The sequence below is a fragment of the Scaptodrosophila lebanonensis genome, unplaced genomic scaffold (assembly GCF_003285725.1).
Source record: "Scaptodrosophila lebanonensis strain 11010-0011.00,11010-0021.00 unplaced genomic scaffold, SlebRS2 tig00001415-arrow-pilon, whole genome shotgun sequence".
Lineage (NCBI taxonomy): Eukaryota > Metazoa > Arthropoda > Insecta > Diptera > Drosophilidae > Scaptodrosophila > Scaptodrosophila lebanonensis.
This window is the reverse complement of record NW_022060742.1, coordinates 7,118,710-7,136,206: the sequence shown is the minus strand read 5'-3', so window position 1 is coordinate 7,136,206 and position 17,497 is coordinate 7,118,710. Positions and strand designations below refer to the sequence as shown.

Genomic DNA, 17,497 nt, shown 5'->3' with positions numbered 1-17,497 from the left:
GGTCGGTGTGTGTTCACAACACGTGCTTAGAGCGTTGCTAGACAGTGGGCTTTGGGTCATACTGAAATCCGCGTGACTTTGTGGACGTCGTTCTCGTCGCTGTTCGTTCAGAATATTTTCATTAGCAAAAGCTGCTCTGTCGCCGCCGATGCCGACGCCAACGCCAAAGCCGACGTCGCGACGTCGCTGCTATCTGCTGACGTTCGGACAGCTTTCATGTTATTTTGCTTGTCATTTATTTATGTGTTGGTAAATATTGGTTTTAGAAATTTTACATTTGCCACCACTATTGTTTTTCTGGTTACTTGTTGTACCTTTTGTCTCAGCGATTGGTGGCGGGAAACTTCTGGCAAAACCTTAGCTTAACGTTTTATCAAAACCCTTAGAGAGTGAACTTTTTGAAATAAAATTTATTAAATTATCTTCTGTAACAATAGAATAATTGATAACTTCAATTGTAATATATTTGCATTACAAATCTAAGTTAGTTTAATCAAAATGTTAGTTTTTTAATCAATTCTCATTTTCATTACTTTTATAATGCTACCCCTTTTTTATGATATTATTTACCAACCCAGGCATAACGATGCCTAAAATTTATTACACGCTTCATAGATATTAACTAGTTTTATCTTTCTTCGATATTACTTAGTTTTATTTATGATATTACTCCTAGCATATATTTTTATTAAAAGTATTATAAATATTAAATCGGTTCATACTTATATGTTGTTTTTTTGAATTACCACTTATTTCCAACAATATCTAATTAATTTTGAAAGTAATACTTATCACTGCTTCCAACAGTAATATTCAATATTATTGGCAACTCAATTATGTCTCTCTTTGTCTTTCTCTCTTTCTCTCTCTATGTTATATCTATTTGATGATCTTTTGTTTATGTTTTCAAATTGTAGTTCCTAAGTTACTAATTCGAATAATCGGACCATATTTAAATGGGTTTCTCATCAGATCTTCTTCTAGTTCTATCGAAATTCGTTATCCCGGTCTTAGGATATTAAATCACTCTAAAATATTCTCCACATCCAATCATTAATTTCAACCCCTTTAAGTTTCTGCTTGGTTTTAAAAGCTTAGATGTATAATTGCTTAAAAAGCTCTTCCTTAATAATTTTCATTACTATTGCCAAATAATTTTTCCACGCTCGATTCACGATTTTCGTTGCCTTTTTAAAACAAAAACAAAAACGATATTTAAATCATTTTCGTTGCCGGACCTATTTCTCCTCCCATTTTAAAATTCGTTATCGTAGTCTCAGGTGGTTAAATCGCTCTGAGTTTTTCTACACGTATGTGCACAGTGAGTGGAAAATTTATGGTACTCCCACCATTTGACGATTTTTGCTTAGCCCCCTCTCGCGGCCGTTCTGAATTTTTTATTAAAATGCAAACCTTGATTGCTCGGCTTTGTGGGGCGCGTGTGCCGTCCAGCTGACAATTGTGCGCCAACTTATTGCAATCTAATAACAATTAAAACGAACATTAGTTTGTCGTAGCGCCTGGCCAGAGCCTACAGTCTACAGTTGTCGCCCTTTACGTAAGTCTCCAAAACTCGTATTTTACTTACTTGCAGAAAATTGCAATTTTCGCTGCACAAAATTATTTTTGCTGTTGTTAATAAATAATAAGTCATATGGGTATGTGTCTGTGTCTGTGTGTGTGTGTGTGTGTGTGGTGCCAAAGGGGTGCTTTGGCGCATTGACGCCGACGATTGCGTCGACTGCGACGCTGCTGCCGACTTCGGCTTCGGCGACGGCAGCGCTGTTCGCAAACAGCCGTCTAGCTGCCTGAACGGTTGAGTCGAGCCTCGGCCGGCATTCGGTCGCATCGCGTTCTCATGTCAAAATCGTGGAATTCTCCGTATATTTCGCAGTGCGCTCACCGCTCGGCGTGAAAAATTGCACGGCCACTAATAAATTGCCGAGAAAATTGCCAAGATATAAAAAATACAATATATATCAATTGATATCAACAAATAGAAATACAAATAATCAAGCAACTGTGAAAGGCTTTCGAGCAGAGTGCCAGATATATATAAATATATATATCTACATACTAGATCGAATACTATATGCACAACTATATAGTTTGCATAGAATTTTCAAAGTGGAACATCTATATAATCTATGTATATATAAAATGAAAATTTGTGTGTGTGTGTATGGAAAAGTTATTGCTGAGTGCCGCTTGAATTAAGGAAACACAAACAACAAATAACAAGCAATAACAACAATAACAACAAATAAAATTTGTTAAAAATAAAGTTATGGATCCCTTTTCAAACAGTTTAATTTTATTTTAATTTCTCCATACAAACAAATATCAATTAATTTTTGAAAATTTAAACTACAAACAACGCTCATAAACGCATATTAATTAACAAGCAGAAAACAACAACAACATTATCTACGCATTTTTAAAAACTAAACAACAAAAAAATAAACATTTTAAAACATAAACCGAATAAGAAAAGGTATTACATGGCTTTATAAACCTTATTTCTTTTCCTTACAAACATATTTCAATTGATTTGGCAAATAATAATTTATTTGTTTTATGTTTAAAAAAATTTTAATTAGATTTCAAATTGTTTTTAAAATTTTGTTGCGCACATTTAAGCCCAAAAAGAGGTGAATCAAATTATTATTAAATTCGCAAATACAGAAAATATTTCAATTTACAAAAAACTTATTATTAAAGTAAAATTAATTGAACTGAATTGCAAACGAAAAACAATGCCTTTTCTTATTCCTAAGCAAAGTCGCCAGTCATCTTCATTCGAAACTAATCAAATCGCATCGAAGCCATTTTATACATATCATGTCACGGCCATATAGAACATTATCTCTCGACTCTATGAGTCACAGAAACACAATTGGCTTTATACGATCTGTGAAACTAATCTGGATTTGTAAAATGAAAGCACAATATTTTCAGATATGAGAGGCTGCTAAAAACTAATGACAACTAAATGATAACCAATCAGGCAAATAAGAATTGTGCGATAGTGTTGAAAAGTGCTAAAAAGTGCAAATACTGAAAATGCGCAAGACTTTTGGTCTGCCAGCAAAAATCACATTGCTACTTAGCAAATACAACTTGCTCAGTTTCAAGGAAGTGGCCACCTAAGTGGTCTGTCTTAGCCAGAACCAATAAAAAGTGTTCGAAAGTGTTTAAAGTGAGAGAAAAGTGAACTGACGGGCAACATGTCCTCCGATTCGGCAAGCTTCTTTGCTCAGGAGCAGGCGAATGCCACCTTAACGCAGTATTTTCAGCAGCTGAACTCGCAGGTGGCCGCAGCAGCGGCTGCCAACAACAGCAATGGCGGTGCCAACAACAACAACAATAATAATAATAGCAACAACAGCAGCAGCAACAACAACAGTGGCAATGCTGGCAGCAGCAGCAACAATGGCAACCATAGCAGTGCCAACAGCGATAGCGGCAACGATGGCAGCATGACGGGCTCATCCAATACATTGGACAACCACCGCAGCAGCGTCAGCAGCAATGACTCTGGCAAGTCCAGCACGGGCGCCTGGACGCTGCAACAGCAGCAGCAACAACAGCAGCAGCAAGCGCAACAGCAACAGCAGGCCTTGCATCAGCATCAGCAGCATTTGCAGCAGCAGCATGTGCATCAGCAACATGTGGCAGCTGTGGCTGCAGCACAGCAACAATTGCAACAACACACACATCACGCTCAGCAGCAGCAGCAGCAACAACAGCAACAGCAACACGCCCAGCAGCATCATTCGCATGCGTTGGTGCATCATCCGCCCCATCATCCGCACCATCATCCACATCAGCATCCGCACCAACAGCAACAGCAGCAGCAGCAGCATGCGCATCATCAGCAGCAACAGCAACATGCCCAGCACCAGCAACAACAGCAGCAGCAGCAACAGCAACAACAACAACATCATGCCGCACATGCGGCCCAACTCGCCCACACACTCTCCTCAGCGGCTGCCGCCGCCGCCGCAGCAGCCTCCAATACCAACACCCATTCCATTTTCGGCACCGGAAACTTCCACTACAAGACCAACAACTCGTGGACGCTGCCGACGCTCACCTACCAGCGCATCTACAATGAGAATCCGCACTATCAGCGCAACTTCATGCACGGCCAAGAGAGCGCCAATGCGGTGGCCAATGCCGCCGCCGCTGCGGCAGTTGCTGCTGCCAGTGGCGCTGCTGTTGGTGGTGGCGGTGGCGGTGGTGGTGGTGGTGCTGGCAACAACAACAATGGACCTGTTAATATCAACAACAATGCGGGTGGCAACATCACTGCGAATATCAGCAACAGCGCCAACAACAATAGCAGCAACAACAACAACAATAACGGCTCGAATGGCAGCAATGGCAACAACAACAGCAATGTGCCCAGCGTGCAACATGTGGCAGGTGCCGTGGCCGCCGCCGTCATTGCCAACGAGCATCAAAATCATTTGAACAGCCTCAAGGCGCGTTTCCAGCCCTCCAGCTCAGGTGCGTGTCCGCAAATCAATTTGTGCCTCCAAAGTGTGTTGAAATTTCACATACTCTGTACTAATATTAGCCAGATACAAATATCTATCTAATATCTAATAAATAAGAGTTCATATACCATATAACCTGACAATTGCAGACTTCACAAATTATACCCAGAGTTCATATTCCATTTGTGCTTATTTTGAGATCAACAACATTTTCCACTCAAACATTACGTGATACATCGTATATGTATACGAGGATAGTTATAGACATCTTACAAGTGTCTAAAATAAATATGAAAATTGTTGTATACCATTTTACTCCGAATTGCAGTCGTTGCTGAAATGCCTAAAGTAAAAATTTTTGGGTTGAAATTGTATAGATTCTTCATCTGAAATCTCCCATAAATGGTATGAATTGTACCCAAGAAACGGACCAAGCGAAAATTGTCGTCTTAATTAATTGGTAACAATACTTTAGAGTTTTCCAAATACCAAATCCTCAAAATTGGGGGGTTTTTTTTATTAAGAAATGCAATCTTCTCTCATATTTTCTTAAAAAGCAAATTAATGTCCATAATGTTCAATGCTGTTGAACCCTAACGGTTTGGTTAACATTTTTTGATTCACCAATATATGTTTCAGTTAGGGGTGATTTTTGTGAACCCATCAGTATATAGTATACTCTAAAGAGGCATTAATTTCTACGCCTCGTTATAATTCCGTTTAATTAGAAATAGTTTTCTGTCTAAGTGGGAACCTTTTATACATAAGTAGATATGATACAAAAACCTGATTTTAAATAATTTGAAGATTTAAATGAAACGAAATTATTCATGTAGCTTGTTCGAAAAGGTAGTATCTTTTTACAGAAGTATAGTATGTAAAGTAATTAAATGCTTAATACGTGTTTAAGAAACTATTTCTTTTTCTAATATTTTCTTATCTTATTTATATAAATAACAAATGAAGTTTTTTCGCTATAAAGAAAAGAAGTATTTTATTTGTTGCAAGCAAATCATTGGAAAAAACTTGCTTTGAAAACATTCTCAAAATGTTTTGATTCACACAACACTTTTTCTTCAAGTTTCATCAAACTCTGCTGTCATTTAGGAGCCATTGGGACAATCGTCTCAGAAATAAGAAACCCTTTTGCTTATAAACTTCTCGTGAGAATATTTTGCATAATCTGAAGTATAGATAGCTGGAAAAGTACGGCTAGCAGGGCTTCTTTTACTCCACGCGTTATATGTAATTATATTTTCATCAGAAGATGAAATCGCTTTCAAAGATTAACATTTGTTCTAAAATGCTTGCTATTGCTGCTAAATAATTTAAATTTATTTTCCCTATTACATATAGAAAACTGCGTACCTTTCAGAATGTTATGGCATCTGCCGGAAAAATGTTGTACGTGTCTAAAACAAGCCACTTCTATATAATTGTCTAGGTATATTATTTTAGAGACAAATTTTCTGACAGGCTAGCTCGTTATTCATATATTTTATTTTTTGTTGTTGTTGCAGCTGACATGTGAGGGACTGTGTGTGTGTGTGTGTGCCTGATGCACCCCCCTAGTATTATCTGCACAAGTAGTCTCACATTTTTGTTGGCCCAATGCTCCGTCTCGCTCGCACCCGCGTCTTAAGTGTGGCTGATATCATCAGCGGCGCTGAGAACGTCGCAGCGCATCGCTTTTTAAGCTTGTTAAGCGCAATGCAAAAGCTTGCCACGCACATGGGAGCACAGCCTGTGTGTGTGTGTGTGTGTGTGTGAGGGAGAGAGCGGAGAATGCGGGAGAGCGCGTGAACAGTTAAGTTTTTAGCAAACTGAGCCGCCCTACCGCAATAAAAATTTAATTACAAATGTGCGCTGTATACGCGCATTTCTTTCAAAAACCCAAACCTCACCAAATATTCTATGAAGTTGTTTTTGTTAACATCGCCCCAAGGGTCGCATTATCATTTGATAAGCGACGACCTAGGACAAAAGTTGTACTTAAAGCTTAGACTTGTGTGCTCTCCAACTCAGCGATTCGCAACACTCGCCGCATTCAGAGGCTAGACTCGTGCGGTCTCGCCCATTGGACTTGTTTTGGGTTCGATTCGTGCCGGAAAATTGTTTGACAAAACGTAAAATTTGCAATTTTAATGCATTTGGAACGATGTGGAAAAATTGTAAATTCATCTAATAAAGCGACACAGACGAGGACGAGTTGTGGGATGTACGAGTATGTGAGAAAAGGAAAACAACTAAAACGTTTTTAGGTCGCTCATCAAATTTTGTGCAATTGGACTGCCATTTGGCCGCCATTTTGGCCGCTGCCTAACCATTTGGGCCTTTTGTATTCACATGCTTTTTGGTCAGTCAGAGTCCAATGAATGCATTTGCTTTGATTAGATTTTTGGCCGCCATCATCCGTTCAATGCCATTTGTGCTGCATTCGCGGAGAGCAAAAGGAGGAAAGGGAAAAGTGAACTCAATTCATTGCGGCAGCATTTTTAAATCAGGTTGATGTTGTGCGGTAACTTAGTGGGTGAATTATTAGAACGTACACTTCAAATAAAATGTGATTTAGAGCGCACATTGCAAAAACTGAAAAAAAACAAAATCTTAATAATCTGAAATATTGGCGCAATAATTCAGTGTGCAGAACAGTTGCCTTTTTAAATATTTTTGCAAGACTTTTGCAATCCTTAGTGTTAGTAACTAAATAGGTCAAAATAAAATATGGCCATGTTCAAATTTTTGTATAAAAAAGCTTCGGCATCTTTAACTTTTGTAATTTACGATTTAAAGACATTCATACCATCGAACAGCTGGATCGAGTATAAGATTTATTTTCATTACTATTCAGAGGATTTTGGCATGGATTTTAAATTATTTCTGCCAAGTATGAAAAACTTAATGGGAAAAACTATAACAAATTGGTTTAAAATGGTTGAAAATTGATTAGAGGCGTGAATAAGAGAGAATGTGAGCGCCTATAATTTTAGCTACATACAAAAATGTGATACCCAAGCTAAAAATCTTTAATGAACTTCATAATCTAAAATATCTGCGCATTGTTAATGTAACTATTGGCCCCTTTAACTGAAGAAGTATGCAATTCAAAGACGTTCATACTGTCGAACAATTGGATCGAGTCTCAACTATACTTTTTTTGCATTGGCAAAGCTTTTAGAAATTGCTTTTCAATTAGTTCTATTGTTTTAACTTTTACAACGTATTGCACTCTCTTATATATTTTTCATATTTATTACAAATTGACAGTGCCAGGAAAAAAATGTATACATATGAACACATATATAGTAGTATGCCTAATAAAGGTAATTGGGCACACCCACACGAAATGCAGCTGGGCTCGGGCTCTGGCTCTGGCTTGGGTTCGGGCTGAGGCTTTGGGGCCCACCCATAGCGAGCGCAGCTACCGTTGTCAATCGCAAAAAATATGAGCCCCCGTGGTGAGCGCACTTCCCCCACCTTCGCCCCCCCCCCACGCCCTTGCCGCTGCTGTACCTCAAAGCCGCCCACTGAAGCGGGCTGCCTTTATAAGGTCATATTTGCAATTTTCACTGCAGTAACAGATAAATAAATGAAATTCAACGCTTCCCCAAATGAAACAGACTCGTTTATATTCGATTGCTGGCGATACAAAACTTGAAAAATTTCACCTCAGAGCTCGGTGAGAAGCGCAGCTTGACGCGCATTTCATTTCATTCAATTTCATTTTATTTTGGTTTGGTTTGGTTTTTGGTGCGATCCGTCTGAATGTAACGCCTACAAAGTCACATCTGTTGTGAATATGCAAATTTCTGAGCGATGTCAAAGCAATAGCGATTCATTATTTCAGCTCTTTTGCCTGCGTTTAGCTTCGAACTGTTTCAAAAAAATACAATAAAAGCGTGCATTCACTATATAGTATGTTTTGGAATATATCTAAATTTTAATTAGCTTTCAATTTTGCTTACTTTCTTTATTTCAAATAGGGGAAATACTAAAATACTAAATATGTGTATTGTTTACATAAATTCTTTAACTTAGCAGCATTAAAGCTTAACAGTTCGATAAAACCATAATTGGTTTGAATTTAAATAACTTTATTTATTAGAAACAAACCTACAAACCTACTTTTTGATTTCAAAAGTGCGATTTTTTAATTTGTTTCATATTTTTTTATTCATGAACTTGTTCGTAATACAATCTAGGATCTGATTGGTATTATTAAATATAAGATTAAAGTTGAAGCTTTAAAAATCCAAAATATATCAAAGGCAATTCTACATAAAACAAATATTTGTAATAAAATTTACACAAACAAATTCTAAATCTATTGCACTATCTGACAGAATATTATTGTATTATTATACAAAATAGTGTATAAACACTGCCAAAGGTTGTAAAAACTGCAAAATCTAATTAAATATTTGCCCCATTACGAGTATGTATGTCATACCAGATGTTTTACTGTATATTGTCAATATTGTTGACTTTCAGTTCGTAATTAAATAATGTACACATTTTAATTTCCATAATTCTTTCTTCTCTTTGCAGGTAAGCAAATCTTCGCACTCAAGTGTTTGACTTGTTCTGTGTTTTTTGTTACCAATGCGCGTCTCCCACTATGACAAGTGACTGCGTTTTATTATTTGTGCATATATACATATATAATATGACATTATTATGTTGTCCACTTGGCTGGTAAGCTTGTTAGTTATCGTATTTAAGACTAATACTCGTTAAGTGCATCAAAGCCTAGAGCACCAACTAATAATCAGTACCCGTCTCAGGCAGTCTGAAGAGTGAAAAAGCGCACTCAAAACAAATGAAAAAGCTTCCGCCCCACACACACACACACTCATATAGACAAACACACTCACATAAAATCACTCAAAACAAAACGTTTGGCGTCGCTGCTAGCGTCGCTGTTGCTGTTGGCGCTGGCGCTATCGCTGTGCGAAAAACAAACTACACGTCGGAAAATCTAAGCACATATAAAGCACTGACGCTTCCGCATGCAGTTCGTCTCACGAGTCACTCACGAAGCGTGGCGACAACATCGGCAACAGCTTTTTTTGTAGCACACGAAGAAGCCCCAACACACATATACACACATATATATACTCACACTGAGAGCCATCGTCGCTTGCTGTGGCTGCTTGGACTGCGCGAAAGAAAGTAAACAGCGAAATGCGCAAAAAAAAAAAAAGAATGAGTCGAATATTAGAGTCGCGCAGGCACGACCATTTATATACGCTACACTCGTCACTTGTAATTCATAGTTTCAATGACAGGTATTTCTATAAATCTTGAAAATATGATAAAAAAAAAAACTAAAAATATCATTTTTGAATACCATATCGTAATAAAGAAAACTCTACTACGATCGTTTTTTAGTATGGCTGTTGTTCCCATGGCAGCTTTCGGAAAAAGTGAATCGATGAGTCACTTATAAAAGCATAAGTAAATATGAAGTTTGATTAAGTTGATTACCTTAATAAACCCAACAGATATTCTACGAAATGTAATTACTTCACCGTTGGGTGCTATAAAAATTTATGAGTTAATTATCTCAGTGGCGTTTAGATAAGACAAGTTGTACTTAATAGTTGGGTGAGTGCGAAAATACTTGTTTCAAGTATAAAATCAAAAGCTTACATTCCTTTAACTAAACAAGTACTTAATAATATACCGATTAACAAAGATAGTGATTATAACAATACTGAAGCATTCAACATTTTCTATTAAAATCCGCACAATAAATGTATAATTCTTTTAAATATAAACCTTTTATTTAATTAGAGCAAACAAGTGATTCAAGTACTTTAGTTTTTGATACTTTTAAGTCTACTATATGTATTAGTTAAAAATACTAATCATAAAAAAGCTTGAAATTAAATGTAATCAGTCTAGAAATGTTCGTCATTTTTTAAAAAACAAATTATTATTATTATTAGCATTATTAAATAAATCAGTTAGATTATAATTTATTTCTTGGATAGATACATGGACCCGACAACACCTCAATTCGTGGTTAATATTCAATTATATCTCGAAAATGATTCAAAACAAATCATATACATAAAGCCTAATCAGTCTACCTGTTGTGGTGCAAATTAGTCGACGTGCCACCTTGCTATGCTGATCCAGAATACATACATGTACCTATATAGTATGTAGGGTATAGAAAAAGAAACAAAACTGAAACCCAAACAACACGCAATGCCGAAATGTGAAAGAGCAGGCAGAAGACGGAGCACCAGCAGCAACAATGTTGTTGTTGTAGTTGCTGCTGTTGTTGTTGTTGTTGCTGTTGTTTATGGTGGTTTCCATGCTTTCGGGTTTCAAGTTTGGCTTTGACGCTAGCGGCACAGTCGCCGTGGCGCTGGCGCTTGCTGCCTTGCTTGGGCTTTCGGGCTTTTGCTTCTGCTTCTGCTTGGGCTGCGGCTGCGTTTTCATTGCAAGAGACGCGCGCGTTCACTCAACGTTCGCAGTCCGTCGGCGCCGGTTCGGTTCACGGCTAAATCAGTAACAGCTACAATAATAACAACAACAGTAACAGCAGCAGTAACTCGGCTTTCGAATCGGTGTGCGAACCTCTGAACTTTCGTTTTCGCTGTGGCAAAGTTGAAGAAGCAGCAGTGGCAGTGCCAGCGGCAGCCCTTCTTCTCCCCCGATTTATATATACATATGTGAATATATATATTTGTGTGTGTGTGTGTGTTGTTTAATAAATGTATTAAAATAAATCATTGTAAAATGTTAACTGCTTGTCTCGTCTCGTTTCGACTCGACTCGACGCGTTTCGTCTCGTCTTCATCATCTGAAATCATCTCATCCCATCTCTACAGCTTGTTGTGCAGTGCTAATTAGGAATTCAAGAAAATAAAATAGAAACCAAAAGATCTCAAATGGCAAACAACAACATCGTATACAAAGCGATAAACGAAACGTGAAATTGGCAAGGCAAATACAAATATAAATTTGTTGTACTAAATTAAGGCACACAAAATTGTTGGTGAAAATTAAATTGTACACAAATATGAGATATAAATATATTAAAAAAACTGACAGTTACATCTTAATGTGCGTACTTAAATTAACCAAAAATTTCCTTTTAAATTAAAAGTAAAACATTAATTTTAAAATACTCTAAATCAATAAACATTTGGGCTCATATAAATAAACCAAAATATTTAAAACATATAATTTATATGTGCGTACAAAATGATTATTTGACAAAAGATAAAAGAATGCAAATTCAATGCAGAATTGAAAAAAATAAATAATTCATTATTATTTAATTAAAATGAATAAAAAGATTTACTACATTTGTCAACAAAAACTAACCGTTATTTTGGAATTCTGGCACTTTAGTTTTGTTTCAAAAATAATACAAAAAAATTGATAAAAGTAAAAATTATAATTAATAGATAAATAATAAAAAAAAGATATTTATAAATGTAAAAATGATAATTAATAGGTAAATAATTAAAATGAATAATTAAAACAAATAATACAAAAACAAAATAAATAATTAAACAATTACGAAAATAAACAATAAATAATAAGAAAATAAATGTTACAAAATTTGTTCTTGAGATGAAAAACTTTACTTAAATTCTAATAACTTGAGAACAGTAGACAGTTGTATAAATTAAAAAAAGCTTAAAAATGAAAGAGCTACATAGAGAAATTATGTTTTTATTAACTTGGCTTAACTAAATTTATTTATTAAACAAATCTCAAAGAAAATACATAGGTACAGAAATTTCATATAAAATGAATTTAAATGAATGAATTTGAGTTGCAAGCAAATTTTTCGAAATAAATCAAATAAACAGCTTACATAAAAAAATTTAAAAAACATTAAAATATAAATACTAATCAATGATAAAGATAGTAACAAGTTTAAAAGAATTTTTATGTATAAACAAATTTTGTAGAAATAAGAAACCAGAGCTGACAAATAATTTAACAAATAAAAAATGCTTTATTTGATAAAAATACGCGAACAAATTCCAGAATGAAATGAAATTAACAGCCAACCAAAAACATAAATACAAATCATTAAAAACCACATGCTACATGGCATGGGTGGCTATAGAGCGCCCCACATAGAACACACACACACACACACACACACACACACACACACACACATACGCTAGAAAAGTGCGCCCGCCTCTCAACAGCAACAACAACAACTACAGTAGCCAGCGAACAAATTTGAAACCCCCTCACAAAACAGAAACGATAACGACGAGATCGTCGTACAAATAGCAAAACGCATAGCATTTTGTCGCTGCCTCCTCGTTCAAGGTCAAACTTTTCTCATTCAAACGACGAACAACGAGCGGCGAGCGGCAAGCGGCGAGAACCCACTTGCACCCCCTTTCCTACCTTCTCCGCCTCCTCGACCGCCTTAAAATGGCTGCCCAGCCTAAGTTCCCATTCAACCGCCACCCAAACAAGTACGCGAAATAGTTGACAACAAATACAAATACACAATAGACTGAGCAAACAAAACAAAAAATAAACAATAAAAAAAGCGCAGGCAACTATAATAATAATAGAAGAATTGTGCAAAAAAAGTTGTCGCGATATTTGCAAAAAACGAAACTAAAAATTGCTCGCTCAGAATAATTTGTAAGCTCGGAGACCGTCTCGTCTCTCAGCTTAAAGCTTCAAGCAGTTGTTGTTGTTGTTGCTATTGTTGTTGTTGATACTCAAACAATTAGAACGAGCGGGCGACAGCAACAATAACAGCAACAACATTTGCGCGTGCAGTTTGTTGTCGTTCGAGGGCTGTGTGTGTGTGTGTGCTAGTGTGCGCTTGTGTGTGTGTGAGAAAAACGCGCGTGCGATAAAAAGCTTTTCGTTTTGGCGTGTGCGGCGAACGAGCAGAGCAAGAATTTAAAATTTTATTAAATAGTAACCACAATACAACAAACAAAACGAAAAAAACAACAACAACTATTAATCTTGCAACAACAAAAAATGTTTAAAATTAAAAATAAATTTGTGCAAAAATACATAAAACTATAACAGCAACAGAATAAAACAAGCATTTCTGAAATTTAAAAAGAAAAGCGCAAATATTTCTCTAGCTGGCAACATTTTGATGCTGTTGCTCACACATTTGCGGCCGCTATGAGAATGGACTACCAAATGGCGCCGCCAGCATTGGCGTTGCAGCAACAACAACAACAGCAACAGTCACACAATAGCCTGCAGCATCAGCAACAATTGCAATTGCTACAAAATGTGCAGCAGCAACATCAACAGCAGCAGCAACAACAAATGCTGGGTAACATGTCGCAAACGGGCGCATTGCCACCGCTAAGCAGCTTGCCGCTACAGGTGGTGCACAACTTGCCACATTTGTTGACAGGCGGCAACAACAACAACAATAATAATAATAATGGCAGCAACAGCAGTCAGAATAATCTCAGCAACATTGCCAGCAATAACAACAACAATAATAATAATAATCTCAGCAACATCAACAACAGCCTTGGCAACACAAACAATCTGTTGCGCAACACCATGCAACATGTGGCGACGCAACAGCAGCAACTGCTTAACAATTTAAACAGTAATAATGGCAACTCTGTTGTTACGCATGTGAATGGTAACCCTGTCCTGCCACCGCCCACGCAATTGCTGCAACACCACTTGCAACATTTGGCGCATGTCAATGTGAACGCTGCAGCGGCTGTTGTCGCTGTCGCTGCCAACAATCTCAGCAACAACTTGCAACAACATGGCAGCAATGGCGGCAATGTTTCAAGCAACAACAACAACAACAATACCATACTCAATCACAACAATCTCAACATTATAATCAATAATCATGCAGCGACCACCAATAACAACAACAGCAACAACAACAACAACAATCCAGCCACACCAAATGCGAATCTCACATCAGTGACAGCAACTGCCACGCCCACCGTCAATACGGCGGCCACAGTGGCGCAACAACAACAGGCGCATGAGAATAGTTTGGTTAACAGTTTGGTGGGCGTTATCAACAACAACAACAACAACAATAATAATAATGGAAACAGCAATAACAACAACAACAGCAACAATGGAGTTGTCGGAAACAATAATAATAACAACAGCAACAATGCTGGCGACGACAACAATCGTTGGACACAATTCCAAGTCCAACAGCTGTGGAAACAACACGCAAATTATCTGAATGGTATGGCAAATATGAAAAAATACTAACGGGGCTTGCAATTAACTTTTAAGCAATTAATCACTCTTAAATATGAGCTGCGAAAAGGCGCCTAAAACCAGGCGTCGCAGTAACTGCTCATTGAGTAGAAATACAAGCTGAAAAGGATTAGACACACCTATTGTGATCAGTGCTCGGAGAGTGCTCGGGTAGGCGTTTTCACTTTGCTCACATGTATTACCCACGAGCGTAAACTCACGGGCTTTTCGAGGGTATGAGCACACGAATGAGCAAAATGCAAACCCAGCTTAAAGCAAACATCAAAATGTTGGAAAGGCATTTATTTTGTGAAACATTTTGACTTTACATTATTACACATTTTTTCTTTTATTTGAAGGTGATAATAAATATAATATTGTATTCCGTGGATTAAAAAAATATATGAAACAATTACTTATTTAATGCACAAAGAATACAAATTAATTGTTGAAATGTTCATGAAAATTTAGATTATATACCAATTTATAACGAACCTGTAAACCTTCCAAATTCTGGGTCGTGCCTGTATATTGCAAATGAATATACAAGTAAATATATAGAATACAACTATTTGAGCACGTTCTTAAGCAGCTTAAGCTATGGTCAGACAGCCAAATAATTGGCAAACAAATTTCTTAAAAGCATTCAGAAATTCATAAAACCATTAAGAATTCTATGCGAAAATATAGCCATATAGTACATAAAGTAGTAAGAATACGAATGCATTGAAAGTTTTTCAAAAATTTTCATAAACAAGGAAATCATTTTTATATGTAAAATATTGTCTTTAAAATAAATCATTAAAGTAAATTGGCAATAAATTAAAACTTGTAATAAAAAAGTAGTAATGAACTATAGTTTTCTGCATGAATAACATAAAATAGCAAATAATTTAACTTAAGTCTTGAAAGTTTTACTTTTATTTTCCGGACAAAGTTAAAAGCAATTATGCTTTAATTCTTCGCCCTTTGCCTTTGTTGACTTCAAAATGAAACTCATTGCGATTGCCTCTAACTCTCATATATATTTTATACTCGCAATGCAAATTAAATGGAAGTCGTTAAAAATTCAGTCAAACGAGATTTCAATTCATGCATTGAACTTTATATTTGACTTTAAAAACAAAAAAGGCGACAACTGGAAGAGACACAAACCTATATACACGTCTTTGCGTTTTTAATTGTTCACAGCAAAGATTTAGTCGCCAATTTTTGACATTAATATTTCAAATTCAATTGAAATTGTGCCAAAGATTTATTTTATTTTCTTAATCTTTAATAATGCCAGCGATGACACATTTTAAATTCTAATTATTTTGAAAGTAAACAATTTTACAACCATTAATAAAATTGTTGTTTCAAAAACATATTAACTTGAAAGCAATTTATAAAATATTAGTTAATTTACTGCCCTTTGAATACTCTTAGCATACAAAAAGTTAATGTTTTTATTTAAATTTTGAATATAGAACATAAAGTTTTAAAACAAACTTAAATCAAAGAGCACTGAAATTTAAGTAAATTATAAATGAAGGCGGAAGATTAGGAGAGTTAGATAGCGAAGATTTTAGATATATGCGATTTTCAAATAATATCCATTCATTCACATGAAGCATATGTTGCCTCAGCATTTCATTTGGCAACATATTGCCAATTGTTGCCTAATATCAGGATGTTGCATAAACTTCTAACTGGTCTTAATAATTAAGTTCAACATATATTAACCAATACGTTACAATTGCTTCAAAGCAAAAAAAAAAAACCAACCGAGAACAACAACAAATGTTGAAATTAGAAAATTTTCGAACACTTTTGAATTTGGAACATAAGTTTTGGCTTGGCATTTCACATGTTGCCCCAACATTTGCTTTGGCAACATGCTGCCAGTTACTGTTTCAAAGCAGCATGTTGCTGTTGCCCTTGATACAAAATGTTTCCTTATTTTTGACACCTCTTGCTTGTTTTTCTTTGCAACCGCAATGTCTTCTTTTGCCATTTCTCGAATTAATTGCACGCTTGACTAATTATTGCAACCCTGGAACGGTGGGGGTGGACGGCCAGTCGGCTTAAATCGATTGCTTGTATGGGCTCAGGGTTCGGTTGACCTCACTTTTGACATTTCCGCGAGCAATTGACGGTTCAACTTTCGACCCTGCACACAGCCTCTGGGCCCCTTTCGAGAGACAATCACTTTTGCTTTCAAGCGCAAGGGCCAACAACAACAACACAAACAACCACTGGCTGGCTGGCGACATTTTCAGACAACTTTCGTTTCTTGCGAAGAAAAGGAAAAAAAAACCAAAAAAAAGAGTATAATCTTTTGTTTTATTTATTAAGCGAAGCAATTTAAGCCCACTGTGCGCTGACCAGTCCTGATCAGTTTTGGCCTTTTGTGTTGGCCATTTTGTTATCACAACTTTTATCTGACATTTGTTGGCGCATTTCGCTGTTACTTCTGTTTCTTTTTTATTGCAAAGATAAACGAATATAAGAAAGAAAATGGAATGGCGAGAAAGAAAACAACAAGTTCCACTTTTACAGCCTATCCACACAAAAGGGCAATTTTGGCAGCGCCATTCGGCTGCCCCCCCCAGTCCCCCGTCCGAATGTGACATTGCGGCATAATTTATTTAAGTGACCAAAGCCAAGGCAACAAAAACAACAACAATACAACAATATCAAATTCATATATAACTTTGGCTGCCGAAAATGCGTTTTTACTTTCATTGAGCGTTGTCGCCGCCTCTGCCGCAGTCGGCGTCGTCAGCTGCTCT

The 17,497-nt window shown here is 36.5% G+C and overlaps 1 protein-coding gene across 13 annotated transcripts in view; it reads left to right on the top strand.

The window, feature by feature from the left end:
* The window catches only part of LOC115633027 (hepatic leukemia factor), a 116,510-nt gene that overhangs the window by 78,621 nt on the left and 20,392 nt on the right, over positions 1 to 17,497 (top strand). For 3 of the 13 annotated variants that reach the window (XM_030530354.1, XM_030530352.1, XM_030530350.1), the window contains exons 1-2: positions 1,873 to 2,149; positions 2,945 to 4,512. The exons of 7 other annotated variants lie outside the window; for them this stretch is intronic. In XM_030530354.1, the coding sequence (XP_030386214.1) occupies positions 3,228 to 4,512 (1,285 nt within the window). In that variant the 5' untranslated portion in view covers positions 1,873 to 2,149; positions 2,945 to 3,227. Of the gene's footprint in view, positions 1 to 1,872; positions 2,150 to 2,448; positions 2,495 to 2,944; positions 4,513 to 13,578; positions 14,710 to 17,497 lie in introns of those variants that run through there. 3 more of the 13 variants (XM_030530351.1, XM_030530363.1, XM_030530355.1) reach the window with 3 other exon arrangements.